Source organism: Trichosurus vulpecula, chromosome 2, assembly GCF_011100635.1.
Source record: "Trichosurus vulpecula isolate mTriVul1 chromosome 2, mTriVul1.pri, whole genome shotgun sequence".
NCBI classification, from domain to species: domain Eukaryota; kingdom Metazoa; phylum Chordata; class Mammalia; order Diprotodontia; family Phalangeridae; genus Trichosurus; species Trichosurus vulpecula.
The window spans coordinates 373,388,046-373,408,370 of NC_050574.1; the positions used below are offsets into that span (position 1 = coordinate 373,388,046).

Consider the following 20,325-nt stretch of genomic DNA (forward strand, 5'->3'; position numbering starts at 1 on the left):
TTTAATTGAACTCAATCCCTCAAACATTTTGGTTTAGTCAGCTAGAGTAGTAGTTCAAAAGTTTCTCAAAATACAATCTATTAAGGTTTGCAAGTAAAAAAATGTGTTCAGAGATGTAAGGGGCTTTGGAGTAAGGTTAGAAAAGTGGGAACTAGAAGAAATATTCTAAGAAAAAAATGAAAAGTTGTCAGTTGTTCATGGAGCAGGAAAAAACAAAAATGAATAAGGCCATAGGGGAACAATATTTTGATAACAAAGAAAAAGACTACGTTTAAAACAAAGGGGGTTAAACTGAGATAGGAGGATGTAAGGGTAAGAATGAGAGGCCTAGAAATGTATTCAGATATTAAAACTTCTTTGCAGAAGAAGTTTAGGGATTTACCCTCATGAAAAACTGCTATTAAAAACACAAAACCTCAATGTCACTTAAAACCAGAGTTTTAGTGGATCCTTCTGATATGGTCAACTATATGGCTTTACTATTTCTGAATCAAGAGGGAAACTTGAAAACTGCCAGATAGCAAGTGATAGAACAGAAAATAATTTGTTTTATTATTAGGCCTGAAGAACAGAGGGAGAGTGTTCTACTGGTTGCCACAAAACAGAGGTGGTGCTTAAATAAGAACAAAGTGGAAATAAAAGCCAATAATGGAGAAACAAGAGAATCTCTTCATTGTTCTATATGATTTTCTTGACATGTTATGTATCAAAAGCTTCTTTTTTTGGTTGCTTCACTGACTCGGAATCCCTCTGTTCCCTAACTGAAAAAAACAAATACATAATTTCGAGTCTTTTTCTGACATCACAACAGATGCCACAAAGAATCAGAAATTAGAAATATCTGGATAAGATTTTCATCAGTTCACAAGATAGGTTTTAAAAAAGGGCTGCTTTCTAATCCATAATTTCTAGTTTGTGATTTCCCATCTCACTTCTAAAATAAGCTATTTCAAATATTCTCTTCTCTCAAGTCTCCCAGTTTCCCCTTCTCCTCCAGGGCCACATTTTACTAAACTCCATGTTAGCTCTTTCTTCTCAAAATCCCTTCACGCTCTTTTCTCCTTTCTCCCGGTCTCTGCCAGAAAATGAATGCAAAGATCACTTTTTTGTACCATTCTAGCATTCCAGTCTGAAAGATGTTATTGCTAGGGTTTGGAAGGACTCATATGTAAAAGAAAATGCATATGTAAAATAAAATTTCTAGAAGCACTACTTTTCCCAAAAAGGGCAGGGGCGGGGGGTGGTACAGGAAACAAACCCCATTATCCAACCACTGGAAAGCAACTTATATTATGGCACATGAATATAGCACAATAGTATTGTATCATAAGAAACAAATGTGACAAATTCAAATAAATGCAGGGAGACATGAAATGATACAGAATGAAGAAAGCAAAACCAGAGAAGAGTATTCATACTGACTATGGCTATGTTAAGAAACAACAACAACAAAAAAACAGCAACAAATCCATTTTAAATATATAGAAAAATTCCCTAGACTATTGAAATAAACAATGTACAAATAAATAAAATTGGTTATTACAGGAGTAATGTTAATATACATTTCTGTTTTGGGGATGACAGTCAGTAAATAGTACAAATTTAGGTACAAGTATAATAATTTACACTATCTTGTCTTTTTAAGTTCTTGTTCTATAAAGTTTAATAACAATAATAATGGCTAACATTTACAAAGCACTTGCTATGTGCCTGGCAAGCACATTTCATTTATTATCTTTTTTGATCCTTACAACAACCTTAGGAGGGAGGTGCTATTATTTATCCTCATTTTCCAGATGAGGAAACTGAAGACAGAGGCTAGGTAACTTGCCCAGGGTGGGATCTCACAGCTAGTAAGTGAGTAAGGTTGGAGTTGAACTCTGGTCTTCCTGACTCCAGGACCAGTGCTCTATCCACTGAGCCACCTAGCTGCACCATAGAGATGATAATAGTTCCAACCTTACAGGGTTATTGTGACAATCAAATGAGATAATATATGTGAAGCACAATAAAAATGTTAGCTACTACAAATAATTACACTTGGTAATGAAAGTGAAAAAAAATGTATTTTAAAAACAGGGCAAAGACTGGGAGAGACAGTACGGTAAAACAGAAAGGGTGCAGAGTTCGGCACCTTGGCACCTTTGAAACCTTGGTTTCAAAACCTGGATCTGCCCCTTACTATCTATGTTACAAGGGACAAATCTGGTTTTTAGTTTCCTTGACTGAATGAGGGGAACCAGATGATCTCAAAGGTTCCCTCTAGCTCTAATTATAGGATCCCAACGTAAGCTTCTTGGGGGCTGTTTTATATTTTGTCTTTGTATTTTTAGGGCATGGCACATAGGGCTTGTTGATCCTCTAATCCTTTTTTTGGATACTGCCTGATCACTCAGAGAACAAGTGGAGAGGCACTTGGTTGGTGTCAACAAGATGTAACATTTAGCAAATAAGAACCTGTGGAGAACCAGGATGAAAAATGTTTCTTTTAAAAGTGATAAAAGATGATCTGGTTATGTGGCCAAAGTAAAATATGACCAATGGACATACATACTGTCTCACTGGTATTCTTGCAATGTCAATGTCAAAAGAAATCAAGAAAGGAGCCAGCATGTTAGGGCAAAGCCCTGTGCCAAACTTAGGGGAAGACATGGAGAAGAGTTACACAGGGCTGGCAGGCATAGATAGATTGTGACCTATTTAAGGGCAAAGAACAACCACATTGAAAAGATCACAAATCCATGTACATAAAGCTCTTTGCAAACTTTACGTATGAAATGGAAAAGGGAGATGCTTATTTTTCTGTAAACAGGTCCATCTGGAGAACCTTACCATCTCCTCCATTTGAGATTTGTGTAGATACTTCTGTTTGCAGGTGACATTATGTTCATTACACTGAGAGGTAAAATATGACTGCCTCAAGGAGATTAAATGCCACTCAAAAAAGATCAGCCTAGCAAGCCACAAAGGAAAAAACACAAGGGAATGAAGAATGTATATTATCCAGATTATGATTCTCAATTCAAAATATTGAAATCCTTTGAGGGTAAGGACTGCTTTTCATCTTTCTTTTTGTGTCATTAGTTCCTCATACAGTGTTCTGGCACAGGTCAGGAACTTAATAAACATTTTGGTTTAGTCAATTAGAGTAATAGTTCCAAAGCTTCTAAAATCAACTAGTGATTAAATTTTTTGGGGGGGGGGGAGGGGATGGGGTGGATGCTTCAGAATGTATCTAGCCTTGTTAAATGATTTTACTATTCTACTTACTGCTTTTCCCAAACCTTTTCACCCCTCCTCAAATCTCCCACAGCTCCCCTCACCCCACCCTTTCAAAGAGAATCTTGCCTCAAAATGGTCTCATTTTATTAAAAATTTGAGGCCATTCGTCAAGAGCTCCCTCTTCCCCTCACCTCCATATCTCACATCACCCAGGTGACTTCTGCCACTTATCTCCTTCTTCACCCTTGCTTCACACAAAGAAGTGTCCCTTCTCCATGCCCAAGCAAACCACTCTACAGGCACAAGCGGTCCCTTTCTATTCCATTTCTCCAGCAGTTTGCCCCCTCTATTATCCCTATTCTCTCACTTACCTTCAAACTCTCCCTATCCACTGCCTCCCTGATGTCTTCAAATATGCCCATGTCTCCCTCATACTCAAAAAATCCTCATTGGACCCATCCATCCTTACTAGCTTTTGTGGGTAAACTCCTTGAGAAAGCTGTCTACAACAGGTGCCTCTCCTGCCTTCCTCTCCCTCTCTTGTAAACTCTCTGTAGTCTGATTTCCAGCCTCATTCAACTGAAATTGCTCTCTCCAAAAGGCCAAATCCAAAGGCCTTTTCTCAGTTGTCATCCTTGTTAACTTCTTTGCTGCTTCTGACACTTCTTCCTAGGTTTTTCTGACAATTTTGTCTTAATTCTCCTACAGTTTGATTGCTCCTTCTCAGTGTCCTTTGCTGAAACTTGTAGGTCATACCTGCTAACCATGAGTGTCCCACAGGGCTCTGTCCAGAGTCCTCTTCTCTTTTCCCTCTGTATTATTTCACTTGGTGATCTCATCAGCTCTCATGGATTCAATTATCATTTCTATGCAGAAGATTCTCACATCCATTTGTCCAACCCCAAACTTTGTCTTGACCTCTCTCCTATCTCCAGATACTTACTGGACATCTAGAATGGGTTATCTTGTAGACATCTTAAACTCAATACATCAAAAACTGAACTCATCTCCTTCCCCCAAACCCTTCTGCTCTTGTAACTTCCCTACTGCACCCAAGGGCACTACCATAGTTCTTGTCACCCAGGCTAGCAACCAAGATGTTATCATTTACTCCTCACTCTCAAGCATACCTTTCCCTCCTCATATCTAATCTGCTACCAGATCTTATCAATTCTACCTTTGAAATATCTTTGGTATGTCTCCCCTTCTTTCCTCTGACATTGTTACCACCCTGCTGCAGGCCATCTATCACCTCACACATAGACTACTGGTGAGTCTTCTTGACTCAGATTTTTCCCCACTCTAGTCCATCCTCTTACTCAGGTATCAAATTTATCTTCCTAAAAAACATATCTGATCATGTCACCTCCAATAAACTCCAGAGGCTCTCTATTATCTCCAAGATCAAATCTAAAGCCCTATATTTAGCTTTTAAAGACCTGTAAAACCTTGGTTAAAAAAACAAAAAACCCCCTGCAAATTACCATTTTTCTAAATGTTTAACTAACAGATGTTTCACTAGGTATTCAGAATTTGGGAACAAAGCTTTCCATTGTTTGCTATTTTGCGGTGGAGGGAATGAGGCTCTGAAACTGACTTCACTATCCATCTTCTAATAACTTACATGACCTTGATTTGACTAATTTGAATTGCTTTTCTTTTAAAATAATCTATGGTCTACCCTCAAAGAAATAAAAGTTTCCTCTATATATACAAAAATATTTATAGCAACTCTTGTTGTAGCAGTTAAAAATGGTCAAAGAAAAAATACCACAAGCAGCTAGAAAACAAAGAATTCAAGTACTGGGGAGTCACAGTTCACACATCACTATGAAGATTCAAAGAGCTTGGAATTCAATATTCCAGAAGGCAAAGGATATAGGCTTAAAGCCAAGATTAACTTACCCAATAAAGTTGAGTAATCCTACAGGGGGAAAAATGCACCTTTGATGAAAGAGGCCTTCAAAAATTCCTGATGAATAAACCAGGGTTGTATAGAAACTTGGAAGTACAAACACGGGAGTTAAGAGAAACAGAAAAAGATAAATACGAACGAGCAATGATAAAAGGGTAAAAATAAACTGATTACTTTCCAAGATGGGAAAACGATACACGTATATTCCCTAATATTAGTTAGCATCAGGGGTCATAAAGGGAGTCGAAAAGACAGAAGGCCTTAGAGTGGTTCTGTTATAGCTTGATGATCTCAGGAATGGAAAGAGAGAGGAAGAGCAAGACATTGGGCAGGGTAGAGGGGAAGGAAAACAAACAAGGAAGAAGGAATGGGAAGAGTGGCTGACACTTAAACCCCATTCTCATCTGAACTAGTCAAAGAAAAGAATACTGGGTACAGAAATACATTTCATTTTACACAAGAAGCAAATAGGAAGGAAAGGTGAGAAGGGAAAAGGTAAAATTAAAGGGAGGGAAGCTGACAGAAAAATTAGTCTTAAAACAATCTAAGGATGTACAGAAATATTTATAGCTTTTATTGAGGTGGCAAAGAATGGGAATCTGAAGGATGAACATCAACTAGTGAATGGCTGTTATGGTATACTAATGTGATGGCTTACTATTATGCTGTAAGAAATAGTTAAGGAGATGGTTTCAGAGAAACCTAGGAAGACTGAACAGAACCAGGAAAACAATTAATACAAGGACAATATGATAAAAACAAACTACTTTGAAAGAATGAGATTCTGTTCAGTGTAATGAACAACTTCTATTTTATACGACTGAGTGGTGAAGGAGTCAGAATAAAGAATAAGACATCATTTTTTAAAAATACGATCAATACGGTAAATGGTCTTTCTTTTTTGGAGCGGGGAAGGCGGGGCAATTGGGGTTAAGTGACTTGCCCAAGGTCACACAACTATTAAGTGTGTCAAGTGTCTGAGGGTGGGCAGATTTGAACGCAGGTCCTCCTGACTCCAGAGCCAGTGCTCTACTCGCTGCACCACCTACCTACCCCGTAAATGGTTTTTCTTGATGGAAGTTTTGTTTTTCTTTCATTCTCAACTGGGGATAGAGAGGTACTTGAAGTGGGAGAAAGGGAAAAAAGATTTTTGCTTACTTAAAAAATAAGGAATGAAGATGAAACACACAACTCACCTCCTAACAATTAAAATGCTGAAAGAAACATACATTTTTGGACATGGAAAATGTGGGAACTTGTTTTGTCATACTATGTAGCTGTGTATTGTGGGAATTTTTTTTAAAAATTTGTCCAACGGGAAGGAGGAGTGTTTCAACAATCCGGCTAGCAGCTGTTGTGGGGGTGAAAGACCAACACAAGCCCAACAACAAGAATGCTGCCAAAGCCCAGGTTCTTTTGATCTGCTTTACTAAGGAAAGCAACGTTAAGGGGTTGACAATCTCATTTTAATCCAGCATACAAATACCATTCATTTAATTTAGGGCAAAAAGCCAGCACACTGAATTTCAGAGCAAATACAAACAAATTACAAACATCGACAGACAGACCAAATACAATTCATAGTACCAACATCTAAGTTCAGCCCGACGGCTCATAACAAGGGCTGGCCCAGAGTCATGCGAGCCACCACAGCTGTGGGTAAGAGCTCTGAAAAACAGAAAGCCAACCCCTGGTTTTATATCTTTTTCAGGGTCAAGGGTAAGTCACACATGCGACTCACCCACGTGACCTGAAATCATCACAAAGAGGCAACTTAAACCCATGTGGTCTAAAAGCCTCTGATGTCCCAAACATGCCACTCAAACCCATGTAAACTAGGCCCTCCCCTGAGACAAGGAGGTCACCAAGGACTCCCAATCTAATCAAGGAAACAAAGGCCAAACTCTTCAAGGGCACTTGGTTGAACTGAGTGCTAAGAGCCCATTCTGATTGCCAACACAAGGAGTTACTGGAAGGGATAGAATAATCGAAAATGCTTGTTAATTGAAAAAAAATAAAAACTATTTTTAGAAATAAAAAAATAAGTCTCTGACCAATAATTCAGACTTCATACCCTATCCAAAAAAAAAAAAAAAGACGTGTCTAATGAGTAAGCTTTTACTGTTTTATTTTACTTTTCTTAGTAAGCAAAAATCTATTTCCTTCCCTTCCATCCACCACCCAAGGAGAAAGAAAATCAAAACCCTTATAACAAATATGCAGTCAAGCAAAATACTTTCTTGCCATTGGCCATATCATCAAAAATATCTCATTCACACTGCATCAACTCTTTGTCAAGAAGTAGGTAGCATGTTTCATCACCGGTTCTATGGAATCATGGTTGGTCAATGACTTGATCAAAGTTAAAAAAAAACTTTGATCAAGGCAATGATCAATATGTAAATATTGTTATTATTGTATAAATGGTTGTCCTGGTTCTGCACACTTCACTGTATATCAGTTCATACAAATTTTCCTAGGTTTCTCCGAAATGGTTTTCTTTATTTCTTATAGCATAATAGTATTCTCTTATACTCATATACTATAGTTTAGCCATTCCCCAATTGATGGGCTAGTTTCCTGTTCTTTGCCGCTATAAAATGAGCTAAATATTTTTATACATATGGGCTATTTCCCTTTCTTTGATTTCTTTAGGAGCATAGGTCTAATAGTGATATTGCTGCGTTAAAGAGTATGCACAATTTAGCTTTTACTGTTCTTTATAACAACTTGATTTCTAGAATTAAAATTATTTACAACTCAGATGTCCTATTTATTCCTGATTAGCTTCAATGCTTTATCATCTTTTGTAATCTATTTCAAACTAACAAGGTAAAATGGAAAGCAACTTTTGCAGAAAAGAAGCAAATGACAAAAAGCAGAAGCCTGTTCCTATTCATCAAAGAAGACTTGCATTTCTTTCTGTTAAGTGGACAGTGATGGATAAGTCAGAGAAAAACATTGGAAAAGACAGTTGGAGAAAGCATAAATGAAAAAAAAAAGTGATGGCACACTGTGGGTAAGCACTCTAAATAACTATTCTGAGCTTTTAAAATCAAATACTGAATTTAAAATAATTTTTGACCTCATGGTCAAAATTTGCCCTACATCCTTACCTCAGCTACTAAATATACCTAGAGAAACCACAAAATCTACTGGATCACACAAACCTTTTCTAGTTTTTTAGAATAACTGGGAAGATCAGGAGGTATGAAGTTTTTTTTTGTCTTTTTAAATTTTTTAAAAATAGTACTTTAGCTAAAGGAAAACAAAACAAAACATAAGGCTCCGTGTTATTGGTTCTCTTCTGAAATAACTACTCAGAACCGTAGTAAGATGTCCATTTCAAAGGCTGATAACTAACTTAGGTTAAGGTAAGGGGAGGTGAACATGGTGGATTACACCAGAGGACAGCTGAGTATTTTCTTAGAGTGTGGCAAAATAGAAACTCTGCTTGACATTACAGGGATTTGCTAGACCTTGTGAAAAAATAATTCTGAATAATGGAAAAGAAGGGCTTATTAACAGAAAAGTAAGGTCTGGTTAATACTTCTGTCATTCCTAATATCTACTTGGTTTTGCATAAAATAAAAAAGGGTTGTATAAAAGCTTTGCAGCCTCAAGAATCAGATCATGTCTCTCTTGTCTGACTATATATACCACAGTCCTACTTAAAGATAGAATCCCAGCTCCTAACTTTCCATAGATCATTTTCCCCCCTAGCAACCTGCTCTTGTCAGTCTCATTAGCTTGAAAGTTATAGTAAGTTTGGTAACAGCAGATTTTTCAGCAGTATGGGGCTAAGGAAACAGTATGGGTATGGATGTGACTGCAAAGGGGAAGCAGTTGTCAAATAACACAAAAGGTTCTACTTTTGGCCAGGCCTGAGCTCTATTTCTTATTGTCCCTTCTTAGGATTCAGCTTCCTATCCTTAATGAGAACCTTTTAAAACTAAATAACTTTAGATTTAGAAGCCTTTCCTAGAAACATTAAAGAGCCTCCAGTCTTGAACCTATTCAGCTACTTGATGACACAGACTTCACTTTTAAGACTACACTGCATATAGTGAGTGCTAGGATTTCTGAAGATTAACTTGTGTGAATATTCACATATTCTGATCTTACCCTATTTATTATAAAAGACAAGACACCTTTGTCTCTTTCCTATTTATTATAAAGGACAAAGCAAAGAAAATTTGCAATCTTCCAAAAGAATATCCATGGAGGTATGAAAAATATAAAATCGTATTTTTTTCTACTTTATGTACACACATTAATGAAGGATCATTCATGTAAGAACTATACACTCAGATTCTTAGCAAGGACTACAATGTCAGTGATTTAATGACCAGTTCTGATATTATACAGGAAATGTTGTATAGGGACAGGGTACTCGCTAGCTGTGTAAACCTAGTCAAGTCACTGAGCCTCAGTTTCTTCAATTGTACAATGAGGACAATAACACTGGACCATAACAAAGAAAGTTTTTTGGATGCTGACTTCAAATATGACTTCAAGTTTCACCATTGTTATGGGAGTCAGTTTTGTTTTTAAAACTCATGCGTAAGTAAACAAAAATTGTGCTTAACTCACCTAGAATTTGGTCTCTGATGATTTTCTGTTATATTTTCATTGCAGCATCTAATATTTAGTTAGCCAGCACAGGCCTGGACTCTACTTGTTCTAGTATTTCTTTTCCACTGAGATTCCTTGATAGAAGCATTCTTTTTGTTTGACACTGATATCACTGAGTTTTCTGGGAAGAAGTCCAAATGTAAATCCAAGAAACAGCTCTTGAATGCCATGTTCCATTCCATAATTTTATAGGCTTTGAGGGTTTTACTATGGACAATTTCTGGTAATTTTCTGCTTTGCAGTTTGCCCCAAAGTTCTGGTCACTTCCAAAAATCATTCCTATGCAGCTACTTCAACTTCATTCAACTGTTCTTGAAGATACTTGTCTTCCAAATCTTTCCTTATCTGAGGATCCATAAATGTCCTCTTTGATTGTGCAATCACTGATTCTTTAAAAAAATATTTTTCCCAATTGCATATAAAATCAATCATTTAATGTTCATTTCACAAAATTCTGAGTTCCAAATTTTCTGTCTCTCCCTCTCCTCCCCCCTCCCTGAGACAGCAAGCAATTTAACATAGATTATACACAGGCGAGCATGCAAAACATTTCCATATTAGTCATGTTGCAAAAGAAAACACAGACAAAAAAATGAAAAAAAAAAGTGAAAAAAGTATGTATGATCTGTATTCAGACGCCATTAGTTCTTTCTCTGGAGCTGAATAGCATTTTTCATCATAAGTCCTTTGGAATTGTCTTGCTTGGATCATTGTATTGTTGAGAATAATGCAATATTTCTGTTACTGTGTATGAACGTCCTCCTGGTTTTGCTTACTTCACTCTGTATCAGTTCACATACGTCTTCCAAGTTTTTCTGAAATCATCTTGAATGTCTCTTATAGCACGATAGTATTCCATTACAATCATATATTGCAACTTGTTCAACCATTCCCCAATCGATGGGCATTACCTCAATTTCCAATTCTTTGCCACAACAAAAAGAGCTCCCATAAATATTTTTGTATAAATAGATCTTTCCCCCTTTTTATGATCTCTTTGGGATACAGAGACGTGGGATTGCTGGATCAAAAGCTATGCAGTTTCGTTACCATTTCGGCACAGTTCCATTGCTCTCCAGAGTGGTTGAATCAGTTCACAACTCCACCAACAGGGCATTAGTGTCCTAATTTTCCCATGTCCTCTCCAATATTTATAATGTTCCTTTCCTGTCATATTAGCTAATCTGATAAGTGTGAGGTGGTACCTCAGAGTTGTTTTATGTCACATTTCTCTAATCAAAAGTGATTTAGAGTACTTCTTCATATGATTATAGATAGCTTTGACTTCTTCACCTGAAAACTGTTCATATCTTTTGACCATTTATCAATTGGAAAATCGCTTGTATTCTTACAAATTTGACTCAGTTCTCTATACATTTGAGAAATGAGTGGCCTCACTGACTCTTGGAAATTTATTTTTCAGACAAAGAAAATTACCATTTGATCCCTCATCTTGACGCAAGTTTTTCTATAAGCCAAAACTTTTCCAGGATTCACCAGTGATTGGCGTATTATATTTTCTTTTTTTTTTTTTTGGAGGGGGGAAGGCAGGGCAAGAGGTTAAGTGACTTGCCCAAGGTCACATAGCTAGTAAATGTGTCAAGTGTCTGAGGCCAAATTTGAACTCAGGTCCTCCTGACTCCAGGGCCAGTACTCTACTCACTGCGCCACCTAGCTGCCCCAAGCATATTATATTTTCTTCCAAAGAACTGGTTTTCCTTTGAGGCCAGCAGCTTTTAAGAAAAATTTTTTTTATGGTTTTTGTGTTACTGCTGTCCTGTTCCCAAAGCAGTAATATTTAGTGTACACAAGTTATAATTCTAATGAGCCACACAGATATGCCAAGAATATTTTTCATACTTATATGTTCTTATGAACATATTTTGGGGAACTCTTATGGGAGATTATATCATTTTTGTATAGGAGCTAAAAATTCAACTTCATGGTTAGATAAACTGAGATCACAACTCCAGTCATTTAAATCTATTTAAATAATTAAGAATAATTAAATGAGGCTCTGAGGAGAGAGAAAGCATTCTTTAAATGGGTGAATCACTGCCTTGCTGGCCTCCCACTTTATCATTCATGCCAAGTCCATTAAAATCTGAATCGTTAGTTCATTTTTTTTCATCCAAATTCAGGCTTCCAGTGATTTCTGTACAAGCAGTTTTTCTCAAGGTAAACAGCTGATAGTAGATTTGGACACTATACAGTACATTTCGACTTGGAAATAATCCCAGATATATTTCTAAACAAATGATCTTTTTGCTCTCTCTCAATCATAGGAACTCAGATCACACAGGATGAGACCATGTATCTACCCAGTGAGTAAAATAATTGAAACAGCACAAGTTGGGGAAGGGCTCATGTGTTATCCTGATCCCTATTTTGTAAGCAAAAGAAATTTCATATGCTTTAACGAGGGGAATAAAATTTTGACTCAGATATAAGTCAGCTCACTGCACACAAAAAAATGATTCATTTGACTAACATACTTATGAGATATATTAATTGGAGTAATACACAAAAACATCTTTGAAGTATAAAACATTTGAGAAAACAAATCAGAAATAATAATGATGATTGTATAGCAAATGATTCCTAGCATAAAACTGACAGATAGTCAGTTAAATACTTAGTTTTAATGCAAGACAAGTTTGAGTATGTCCCAGCAAGCTCTGCCTCAAAGCAAATAAACTAGGGTTTCACAAAGCATGCAAATACAAACCATCTAGCAATTTCTCATTATCTCTAGTATGCCATAACTAAACCATATATTATTACTTCCTCTTACTACATAACTTATATTAGAATTCACATCTCAATAACTATGGGTGAAAGAAATTCCCTTTGCAGTTTTAATTCAGCATCCAAAAATAGATAAAACAACAAAAAAATCATCATGTGACAAAAATGTGTTTTTAAAAATAGTACCTACCTCACAGGTTTGGTGTAGGGATCAAGTCAAGTGAAGTCAACAAACACTTATTAAGCACCTATTATGTGCCAGACACTGTATTAAGTGCTAGGGATATAAAGAAAGGCAAGACCTTGCTCTCAAGGAGCTCACACTCTCATGGAGGATACAACATACAAACAAGAATATATAGAGGACAGTTTGAGGATAATATCAGAGGAAAGGTGCTAAGATTAAAAAAGACCAATAGCTGCTACAAAAAACCTGAAATCCATACCAGATGAAATAAGGAATCTAATGAGAAATTACAGTGATTTCCTCCACCCCAGAATTGCACAAAAAGTCAGCCAAAAGCCCATGGCTAATGGGAAAGGGAGCCACCAACAAAGACAGTGACAGCCTAGTTAACCAAGCTAGCAGACTTAGTGTAACCAGAGCCATTGTGTACTGCAAAGCTTTGTATCTAGATGCAGCAAAAGCAGATGGCTCCTTTCAGAAGACCCCCAAGTGGGGACCTTGAAGGCCCTGGGGAAATGGCAGCAACCATCGTACTTTGGCAGCACTCAGACCTGGAAACCCCAAGCCGAGGGGTTTCAAGATTCTTAGCACTCAGTCTTGAGAAGCCATGGAGGTCTCTGTACTCTGAACCCCAGAGCTCCCAGCGGACCTAATCCCAGGAAGAGAAGATCCCCAGGTCAACACCAAATATGATCAATTGTCCACCCAGAAGTGAATCCTGGCCCTGGCAACTAAAGCTGGAGAAATGAGTAAACCAAACAAGACCCCAACTCAGTATAAAAAAAAATTGTAGATTGAAGTATTTCCCAAAAGAAAAATAAATTCGTAACCATTATAAGCAGACCTGAATAAGGTATAAGAAGACTAGAAAGGCTGTGTGATTTGTCCTTTTTCAAAGAGGACCATGACATCAGGGAGACAATGATATGACTTGCAGTTGACTTTGATTTGAGTGAGGGAGGGCTGTGCAAAGTCACCAGCCTCACTTTCTCCTCCAGAGCCACTTGCGTCCAGTGGCCTGATATCGATCAGGACGACTGCAGATGGCACAGGATGCAGTGGGAGATCTTGGTCCTTTTAAGTTCTCACTTTGAGTGAGGAAATGCCCTTTCAGTGAATTTAAGAAATGAATCAAGTGATGGCCCCTTTAATTAAAAAAAAAAATCCAAACTGGGAAGTGGGGCAGGTAATGAAGAGCTTTAAAAGTTAAACAGAGGATTTTATATTTGATTCTGGAGGTAAAAGGAGCTCCACTCCTTTTATGAGTTTTTTGATTGGGAGGTAGAGAGGTGATACGGTCAGACCTACATTCTAGGAAAATGAATTTGACAGCCTAAGACTTGAGACCGGGAGACCAACCAGCAGGCAATAGACCAGGAGTGAGGTGATGAAGACTTACACCAGGTTACTGTTATCAAATGATATAATGCATGTTAAAATACTTTCTAAACCTTAAAGTACTGTATAAATTTCAACTGTTATTATTACATATAGTGAAACAGGTAATATTATAAGAGTTAAAAGCTACTCAGAAGGATCAACAAATATGAAGCTCAAAATATTCTCTGTTATTCCTAGGCTGAGTTTATATTACACTGGCTTTTCAAAAGAGGGGAAAAAAGACTAATAAAGTAAGATGCTGTTGTATAAATTAAGAAGCCAAAAGAAGAATCACTATGTAAACTGGAAAAACTGTCAACTAAAAACATATAAAGTCATGCTTTTAGCCTCTATTTCAAAAAATATTTAAAAAGACAACGAAATTAATAATCAAAACATGTATACTATTCTCTGTACAGTATTTGGCAATATCCCTGTGATTACCCTCTTTAGTTACAATTTTATGTTGATGTAATTTAAAAGTTAAAGTTGATTCAGATTAGCCTGATTTCCTGCCTTTGTTATGCTAAAAGTCTTATTAAGGGTAATGAGGTGGTAAAATCAAAAAACAAAGCCACAAATGGGAACATACTTATAGGACTTGTGTACTAGCACCACAAAACCTAGTAGAAAGCTAAATTTTAATGTTTTTCTTAGCAAAACTGGTAAATTGGCAAGACTTCTTTAAGAACAAATTCTATAGTTTAGAAATAGTACTAAGTAAAATGTCATTTCCAACTTCAATTTTTTGAGTTAAAAAAACTTGCTGTTTCTTTAAATTCAAGAAGATCTTGTTTCAGCTACAGGACTTATTATGCTTATTGTATACTAAACAGACATGTACACATTGAAATTTTCTCAGTAGTTGTAGGCTAGAGTATATGCTACAAAAGAGCTGAACAAAGTAGAACAATATAAATTATCCTCATCAGTATAGGGTATATAAATCAAGGCTGTTAATTTTAAGTGCCAGAGAAGCATTCTATTTTTGTGCCATTCACTTCAAGCATCCCCTTTCAAGGGCCTGAGTGGAACTGCTCCTTCTTCTAATCTGCCTGACACTCAAATGCTGGGTTCCAAACCAGCTTGCTATTATAGAGAAGATTCATATGGCATGACTGGGCATACATTATTAGTTTGATGCCTTTGATTAATTCAGTAAAAATTTTCTCACCTGATAAAGATAAAGATTAGTGTTTTTTTAGTTACTTTAAGTGATGGTGTGATTGATGACTCAGTTGACCCCCTCCTTATATCAGGAAATCATCAAAAACTCTTTGTTCCTAACTGAAAAACTGAAAGCAACTTAAGATCCAGAAAAAAAGAACATATTAGCATAATGTCAGACAAACCCAAAGATACTAACTATTGGGGTGAAGACTTACTGTTTGACAAGAACTGCTAGGAAAACAGGAAGGTAGTCTGTTACAAATTGGTTTGGACCACTATTCACATCATGAACCAAAACAAACACTGGAGAAATATGTGCCTTGGATATAGTGTCACACCATAAAAAATTATAAAAGCAGAGAAACACCTAACCATGCCCAGGGAACACGTTCTTGACCAAACAAGAGAAAAGATCACAAGGGAGGAAAGGAAACAGACAATTTTGATTACATAAACTTGAAAAGCTGTGGCATGAATGCAATGAAACTGTCAATGAAACAGTTACCTGTGGAAAAATCTTTGCAGCATGTTTTTCTGATAAAGGCATGATATTCAAGATACATAGGAAACTCATTAAAGTATATAAGAACAAGAGCCATTCCTTAATAAAGAATAGGGACAGGTAGTTCTCTAAAGGACAGAAGCAAATAACCACCGACTATATATAAAAAATGCTTCAGATCACTGACAAGAGAAATGTACATTAAAACAACTCTGATGTTGTGCCTCACATTGATCAGATGGGTAATGGTATCAAAAAGGAAAACTATAATTGTTAGAATGGCTGTGGGAGGACAGACATACTAATGCATTTTTAGTGATGCTATTCTGGAAAGTAATTTGAAACCATATCCTAAAAAAGTTATTGAACTGTGCCCATCTTTTGATCTAGTGATAGCTGTACTAGGCTTTTACTCTAAAGGAATAAAAAAAAAAAAGAGGAAAGTAATCAAATGAACAAAAATATTCCCAACTAAAATCCCATCTTCTAAAGGAGTCTTTCCTAACGCTCCTTAATTCTAATGCCTTCCGACTTTTAAGGATTTGCTATTTATCCCTGAACAGAGCTTGTTCGTACACACTTGTTTGCTTATTGTCTCCATTAGATTGTTAGCTCCTTGAGGGCTTCTTTTTGTATCCCTAGTACTTAGCACAGTGCTTGGCACATAGCAGGTGCAAATAAATGTCTACTGATTGATTCCCTAGTCACATATTTTTCCATTTTGTACTAGGATACTACTTTGTTTTCAGTGTATAACTATGTCATCATAAGGTGTAGGGCATTGGTTTTATATGGAAGTTGTGTTATTAAACTGCATAGTACACTTACCTTCAATATTGAGCTCAAAGCAAAGGTGGCAGAAGGAAAGCGTTTCTTTATCTGTTCCCAGTTTACAAATACTGCAAATGTTGTCATCATTTAAGTCAATGTTTACAAAGTGCTCTTCATTCATAATTGCCCCTATTAGGGAAAAGAAGACAACATTTCAATTTCAGTACATTTACATTTTCTTCGTATTTTTAAACATTTATTTAAAACAGTAACATGACTCAGAGGAAGGCCCCTAGTACCTTGGGTGGATCCTCTAAGAGTTGCAAAGGATGAGAAGGCATGGATGGGTTGAAATCTGCACTAATGGAAGGAATTCTCACACATGGACAAATGCAAAGATCCACCTAAACGTTAAAGTAATACATTAGTCAGAAATTAGTAGAAAAGTCTACTTTTCTTTAATAAGCTTATATATTCCCAGGTTAAAAAAAAAAGTCTTAACAGGATCACAGACTTAGATCTAGAAATGATCTTAGAGAATACCTTAGTCTAACCCCTCTCATTTCACAGATGAGAAAATAGAGGACCCAGGCAGTTATTTGCCCAGTCTTGGAGACAAGATCTGAAAACTGTCCTTTGAATCTAAACTAGGTTTTTCTTCTCTAAAGAATATATTGTACTATTATCCAAACAATAGAGGTTATTTAGTATGTTTCAATTTAGTTTAGGAAACTAGAAAGATTTCTGGGAATTACATTCTAGTACTTCTTTTAAACATTGTATCTGAAATATTAGAACAACTAAAATAATCTTTAGGTCTATTCTAGTGTTTAATCAGTAATGTGGGAGGTGGGTGGGTAAGACTAATACAATTCGTAGCACTTTCATCAAATACTCAACAGTTAACTTCTTGTCATTTCTAGCAAGCAGAAGGGTAAGTTTATCCTAAGGTGGCAGTGAAATATGCACCGTAAAGAGTCAATAAACATAAAACTCCTATGATAAGCCAGGCTCTGTAAGCACTAGGGACAAAAATAGAAAAAAAAAAAGTCCCTGCCTTCAAGGAGCTTACAATACAACAGAAGAAACAATGAAAATGAAAGCAGAAAACTCACGGACTAGGGGAGAAAGGTATTTAAAGGGGTGGAGGGGGTCAAGGAAATTCAAACTGAATGTGTTTTAAATGAGAAGTGTGAGGATCTGCCTCTCTAGTTTTCTCTCTTTAAATGGTCAAGATTAAAAGACTCTACCATCTAAAGGCAGGGACAGAATACAGATTAGGAGAGAGCAGGAAAATTAATAGTATCTTGCAAGATGATGCGATTTCCCAATTCAGACTTTTGCTGGGCATACTGTGGAGGAATAACAAAAAAAAAAATCTAAAATGAATGCAGCTAGGTAGGAAAAGAGGAGGTATCTGAGACTGTCATAGAATCAAGGGAAGGAGAGCATCAACTAACTTAAGAGAGCACCTAGAAATCAGAAGTTGAATCATCTTTGGGGGTAGAAGAGAAAAAGGAAGAAAGAGGTAAGTGCTGAGAAGTCATGGGTTCCACATAATTCTGGGAGGGGCCTCCAACGACACTTCCACCTAGATAAGCGGAATCAATCAACCAGCATTTATTTAAGCATCTATTCTACAATAGGACCAGCACCGTGCCAAAAACTGGGAATATAAAGAAAAATTAATGTTCCTGCCTTCAAGGAGCTTGTAGTCTATAAGGAGAAAAAAACGTGTATGTGAGCATAAACAAACTAAGTATATCCCTAATAAATAAGAGGCAATGTGGGGGTTGGGGGTGGGGTGGGGAGGTGAGATGCAACAGAATCAATGAACAAGTATTTTTAAGCGCCTCCTACGTGCCAAGCATAGAGGGTAGAGAGACACAGGGAATAAAATAATCCCTAATTTCAGATCGCTTACGTTCTTAGGGAGCAGTTTATGGGCGGAGACACCCCACTCCCTACAGGTGTTTTCCCTCAACTTTTAGGAGGAAAAAGAGGTTTTTAAAGTGCCTGGCAAAGGGCAAAAGAAATACACCGGGGACTCCCCCGGAGAAGGACCCTCCCACTTCCAAGGCTCGCCCCCCACCCTGGGGGTTCCTTGGTCGAGGGCGCCCGGAGACCCCGAAGGTCAAGCAAGCGCTCGATCTGCCGGGACCCCGAGGAAAAGGCAGGGCTAGAAACTGGGGGGCGAGGGGACGAGAAGAGAAAAGAGCAGGCACGAGAAGATGGTTACCCCTGCCTCGATCACCTCAGCCACCTCCGCCGCTTCGGGGCAGCCTCGGAGGGAGGCCCCGCCCCGCCGCGGCCGCGGCTATTCCGAGGGGCCAGAGAAGCTCGGAGGGGAAGGAAGGAAGCAAGCATGCCTATCTGGGTCTCCAAATGTTCTTTGTACTCATTTGTCGCACATACCTCCCAACTCGCAGACGGGTTTCTTCAGTTATTCTTGACTGTCTTTCTTTAGGACCGCCGCCATTTGTGGAGAAATGTATTCCTCCCTACCCCAGCGAAGGCTTAAGTTAGACTGTGCCGCTTCCCCGCTCAGCCCCCCTTCCCCCTACGGCAAAGCGGAAACGGTGGCCTGGGGGAGGGGCAAGAAGAGGGACCTGGAAGAGTCCATTCCTGAGGCTAAAAATTAGAACAGTCTTAAAGTAATATTTGGGAATAGGTGATATTAAATATGAATTTAAAAAAAAGAGTTGGTATGTTAAGTGGTGTAAATTTTGAGGTGTTTGAAAGAAAACTCTTGAATAATTGCGAGAGGGAATGTTCCTCTCCCCCAAAACTTGGCTGTCTAGAATGGTACGTTCCACCCTCTCAATTCTCGCCTTGCCCCTTCCGGTTTCTGGATTTTACGAGCTTCTGTCGTGTTTTTTGTTTTGGAAAAATGGAGAACGTGGAAGACCGCACTGCCCTTGCCAGGGCTACATCCACCTATGTTAATTTATAACACGTAAGAGAAGTATTCTCTATGTAGCTTTACCCTTTTTTTTTCCACCTCTCCAGAATTTCGATAGAGATTATTTTTGCTCACGTGAGCCTCCCTATTTCTTTCGTGTTTATCCCAAATGCAGCCAAGTTGGGGGGGGGCGGGAAGAATTCAGCACCAAGTGGCCAAATTGCTGGTGATGAGCATTTAGTCTGGGCCCTAGAAAACAGATCCAAATGTTTCTTGTGAGTACTGGAAGCTTTTCATTCAAGGTAGGACCGGCTGTGCCCTAGGATCCTAGGACTCTGGGGAATAAAAAAGATAATAAAATAAAGCCCATGCTGATTATGTAAAATTAGAATGATTTTGCATAAGTAAAATCGATGCTGCCGGAATCAGATGATGGGAATTAGAAAAATTATTGCATTAATTTTGTTGTTCAGTTTTTTTTTGTTTTTGCAAAGATTCTGGAGTGGTTTGCCATTTTCTTCTCCAGCTCATTTTATATAGATGAGGAAACTGAGGCAGACCGGTTAAAGTGATTTGCCCAGGGTCAAACAGCTAGTAAGTGTCTGAAATCAGATTTGAACCCTGGAAGATGAATCTTCTCACCTCCAGGCTGGGCACTCTGTTCACTGATTAAAATATCTGATTAAAGTCTGGCATGCAACATTTATAGCAGAAATTCTTATCCTTTTTTGTATTGTAGACATCTTAGTAGTCTGTGAAGGCTATGGACCCTTTCTAAGAAATGCATAAAATAACAACGATATACAAAATACATACACAAAGGAAATGGGTTATATTGAAATAGTCATTAAAAGATTTTAAAATTTCAAGAATCCTGTGTTAAGTATCCTTGA

The 20,325-nt window shown here is 37.6% G+C and overlaps 1 protein-coding gene across 3 annotated transcripts in view; it reads right to left on the reverse strand.

Moving 5' to 3' along the window:
* Positions 1-19,097, reverse strand: part of C2H21orf91 (chromosome 2 C21orf91 homolog) — a 33,216-nt gene extending 14,119 nt beyond the window's left edge. The window contains exons 1-3 of one of the 3 annotated variants that reach the window (XM_036745656.1): positions 18,946-18,995; positions 16,830-16,934; positions 16,588-16,719 (exon numbers count right to left, since the gene is read on the reverse strand). In XM_036745656.1, coding sequence (XP_036601551.1) covers positions 16,588-16,711 — 124 coding nt within the window. In that variant the 5' untranslated portion in view covers positions 16,712-16,719; positions 16,830-16,934; positions 18,946-18,995. Of the gene's footprint in view, positions 1-16,587; positions 16,720-16,829; positions 16,935-18,769; positions 18,804-18,945 lie in introns of those variants that run through there. The other 2 variants (XM_036745653.1, XM_036745657.1) reach the window with 2 other exon arrangements.
* Positions 19,098-20,325: the final 1,228 nt, after the last annotated feature.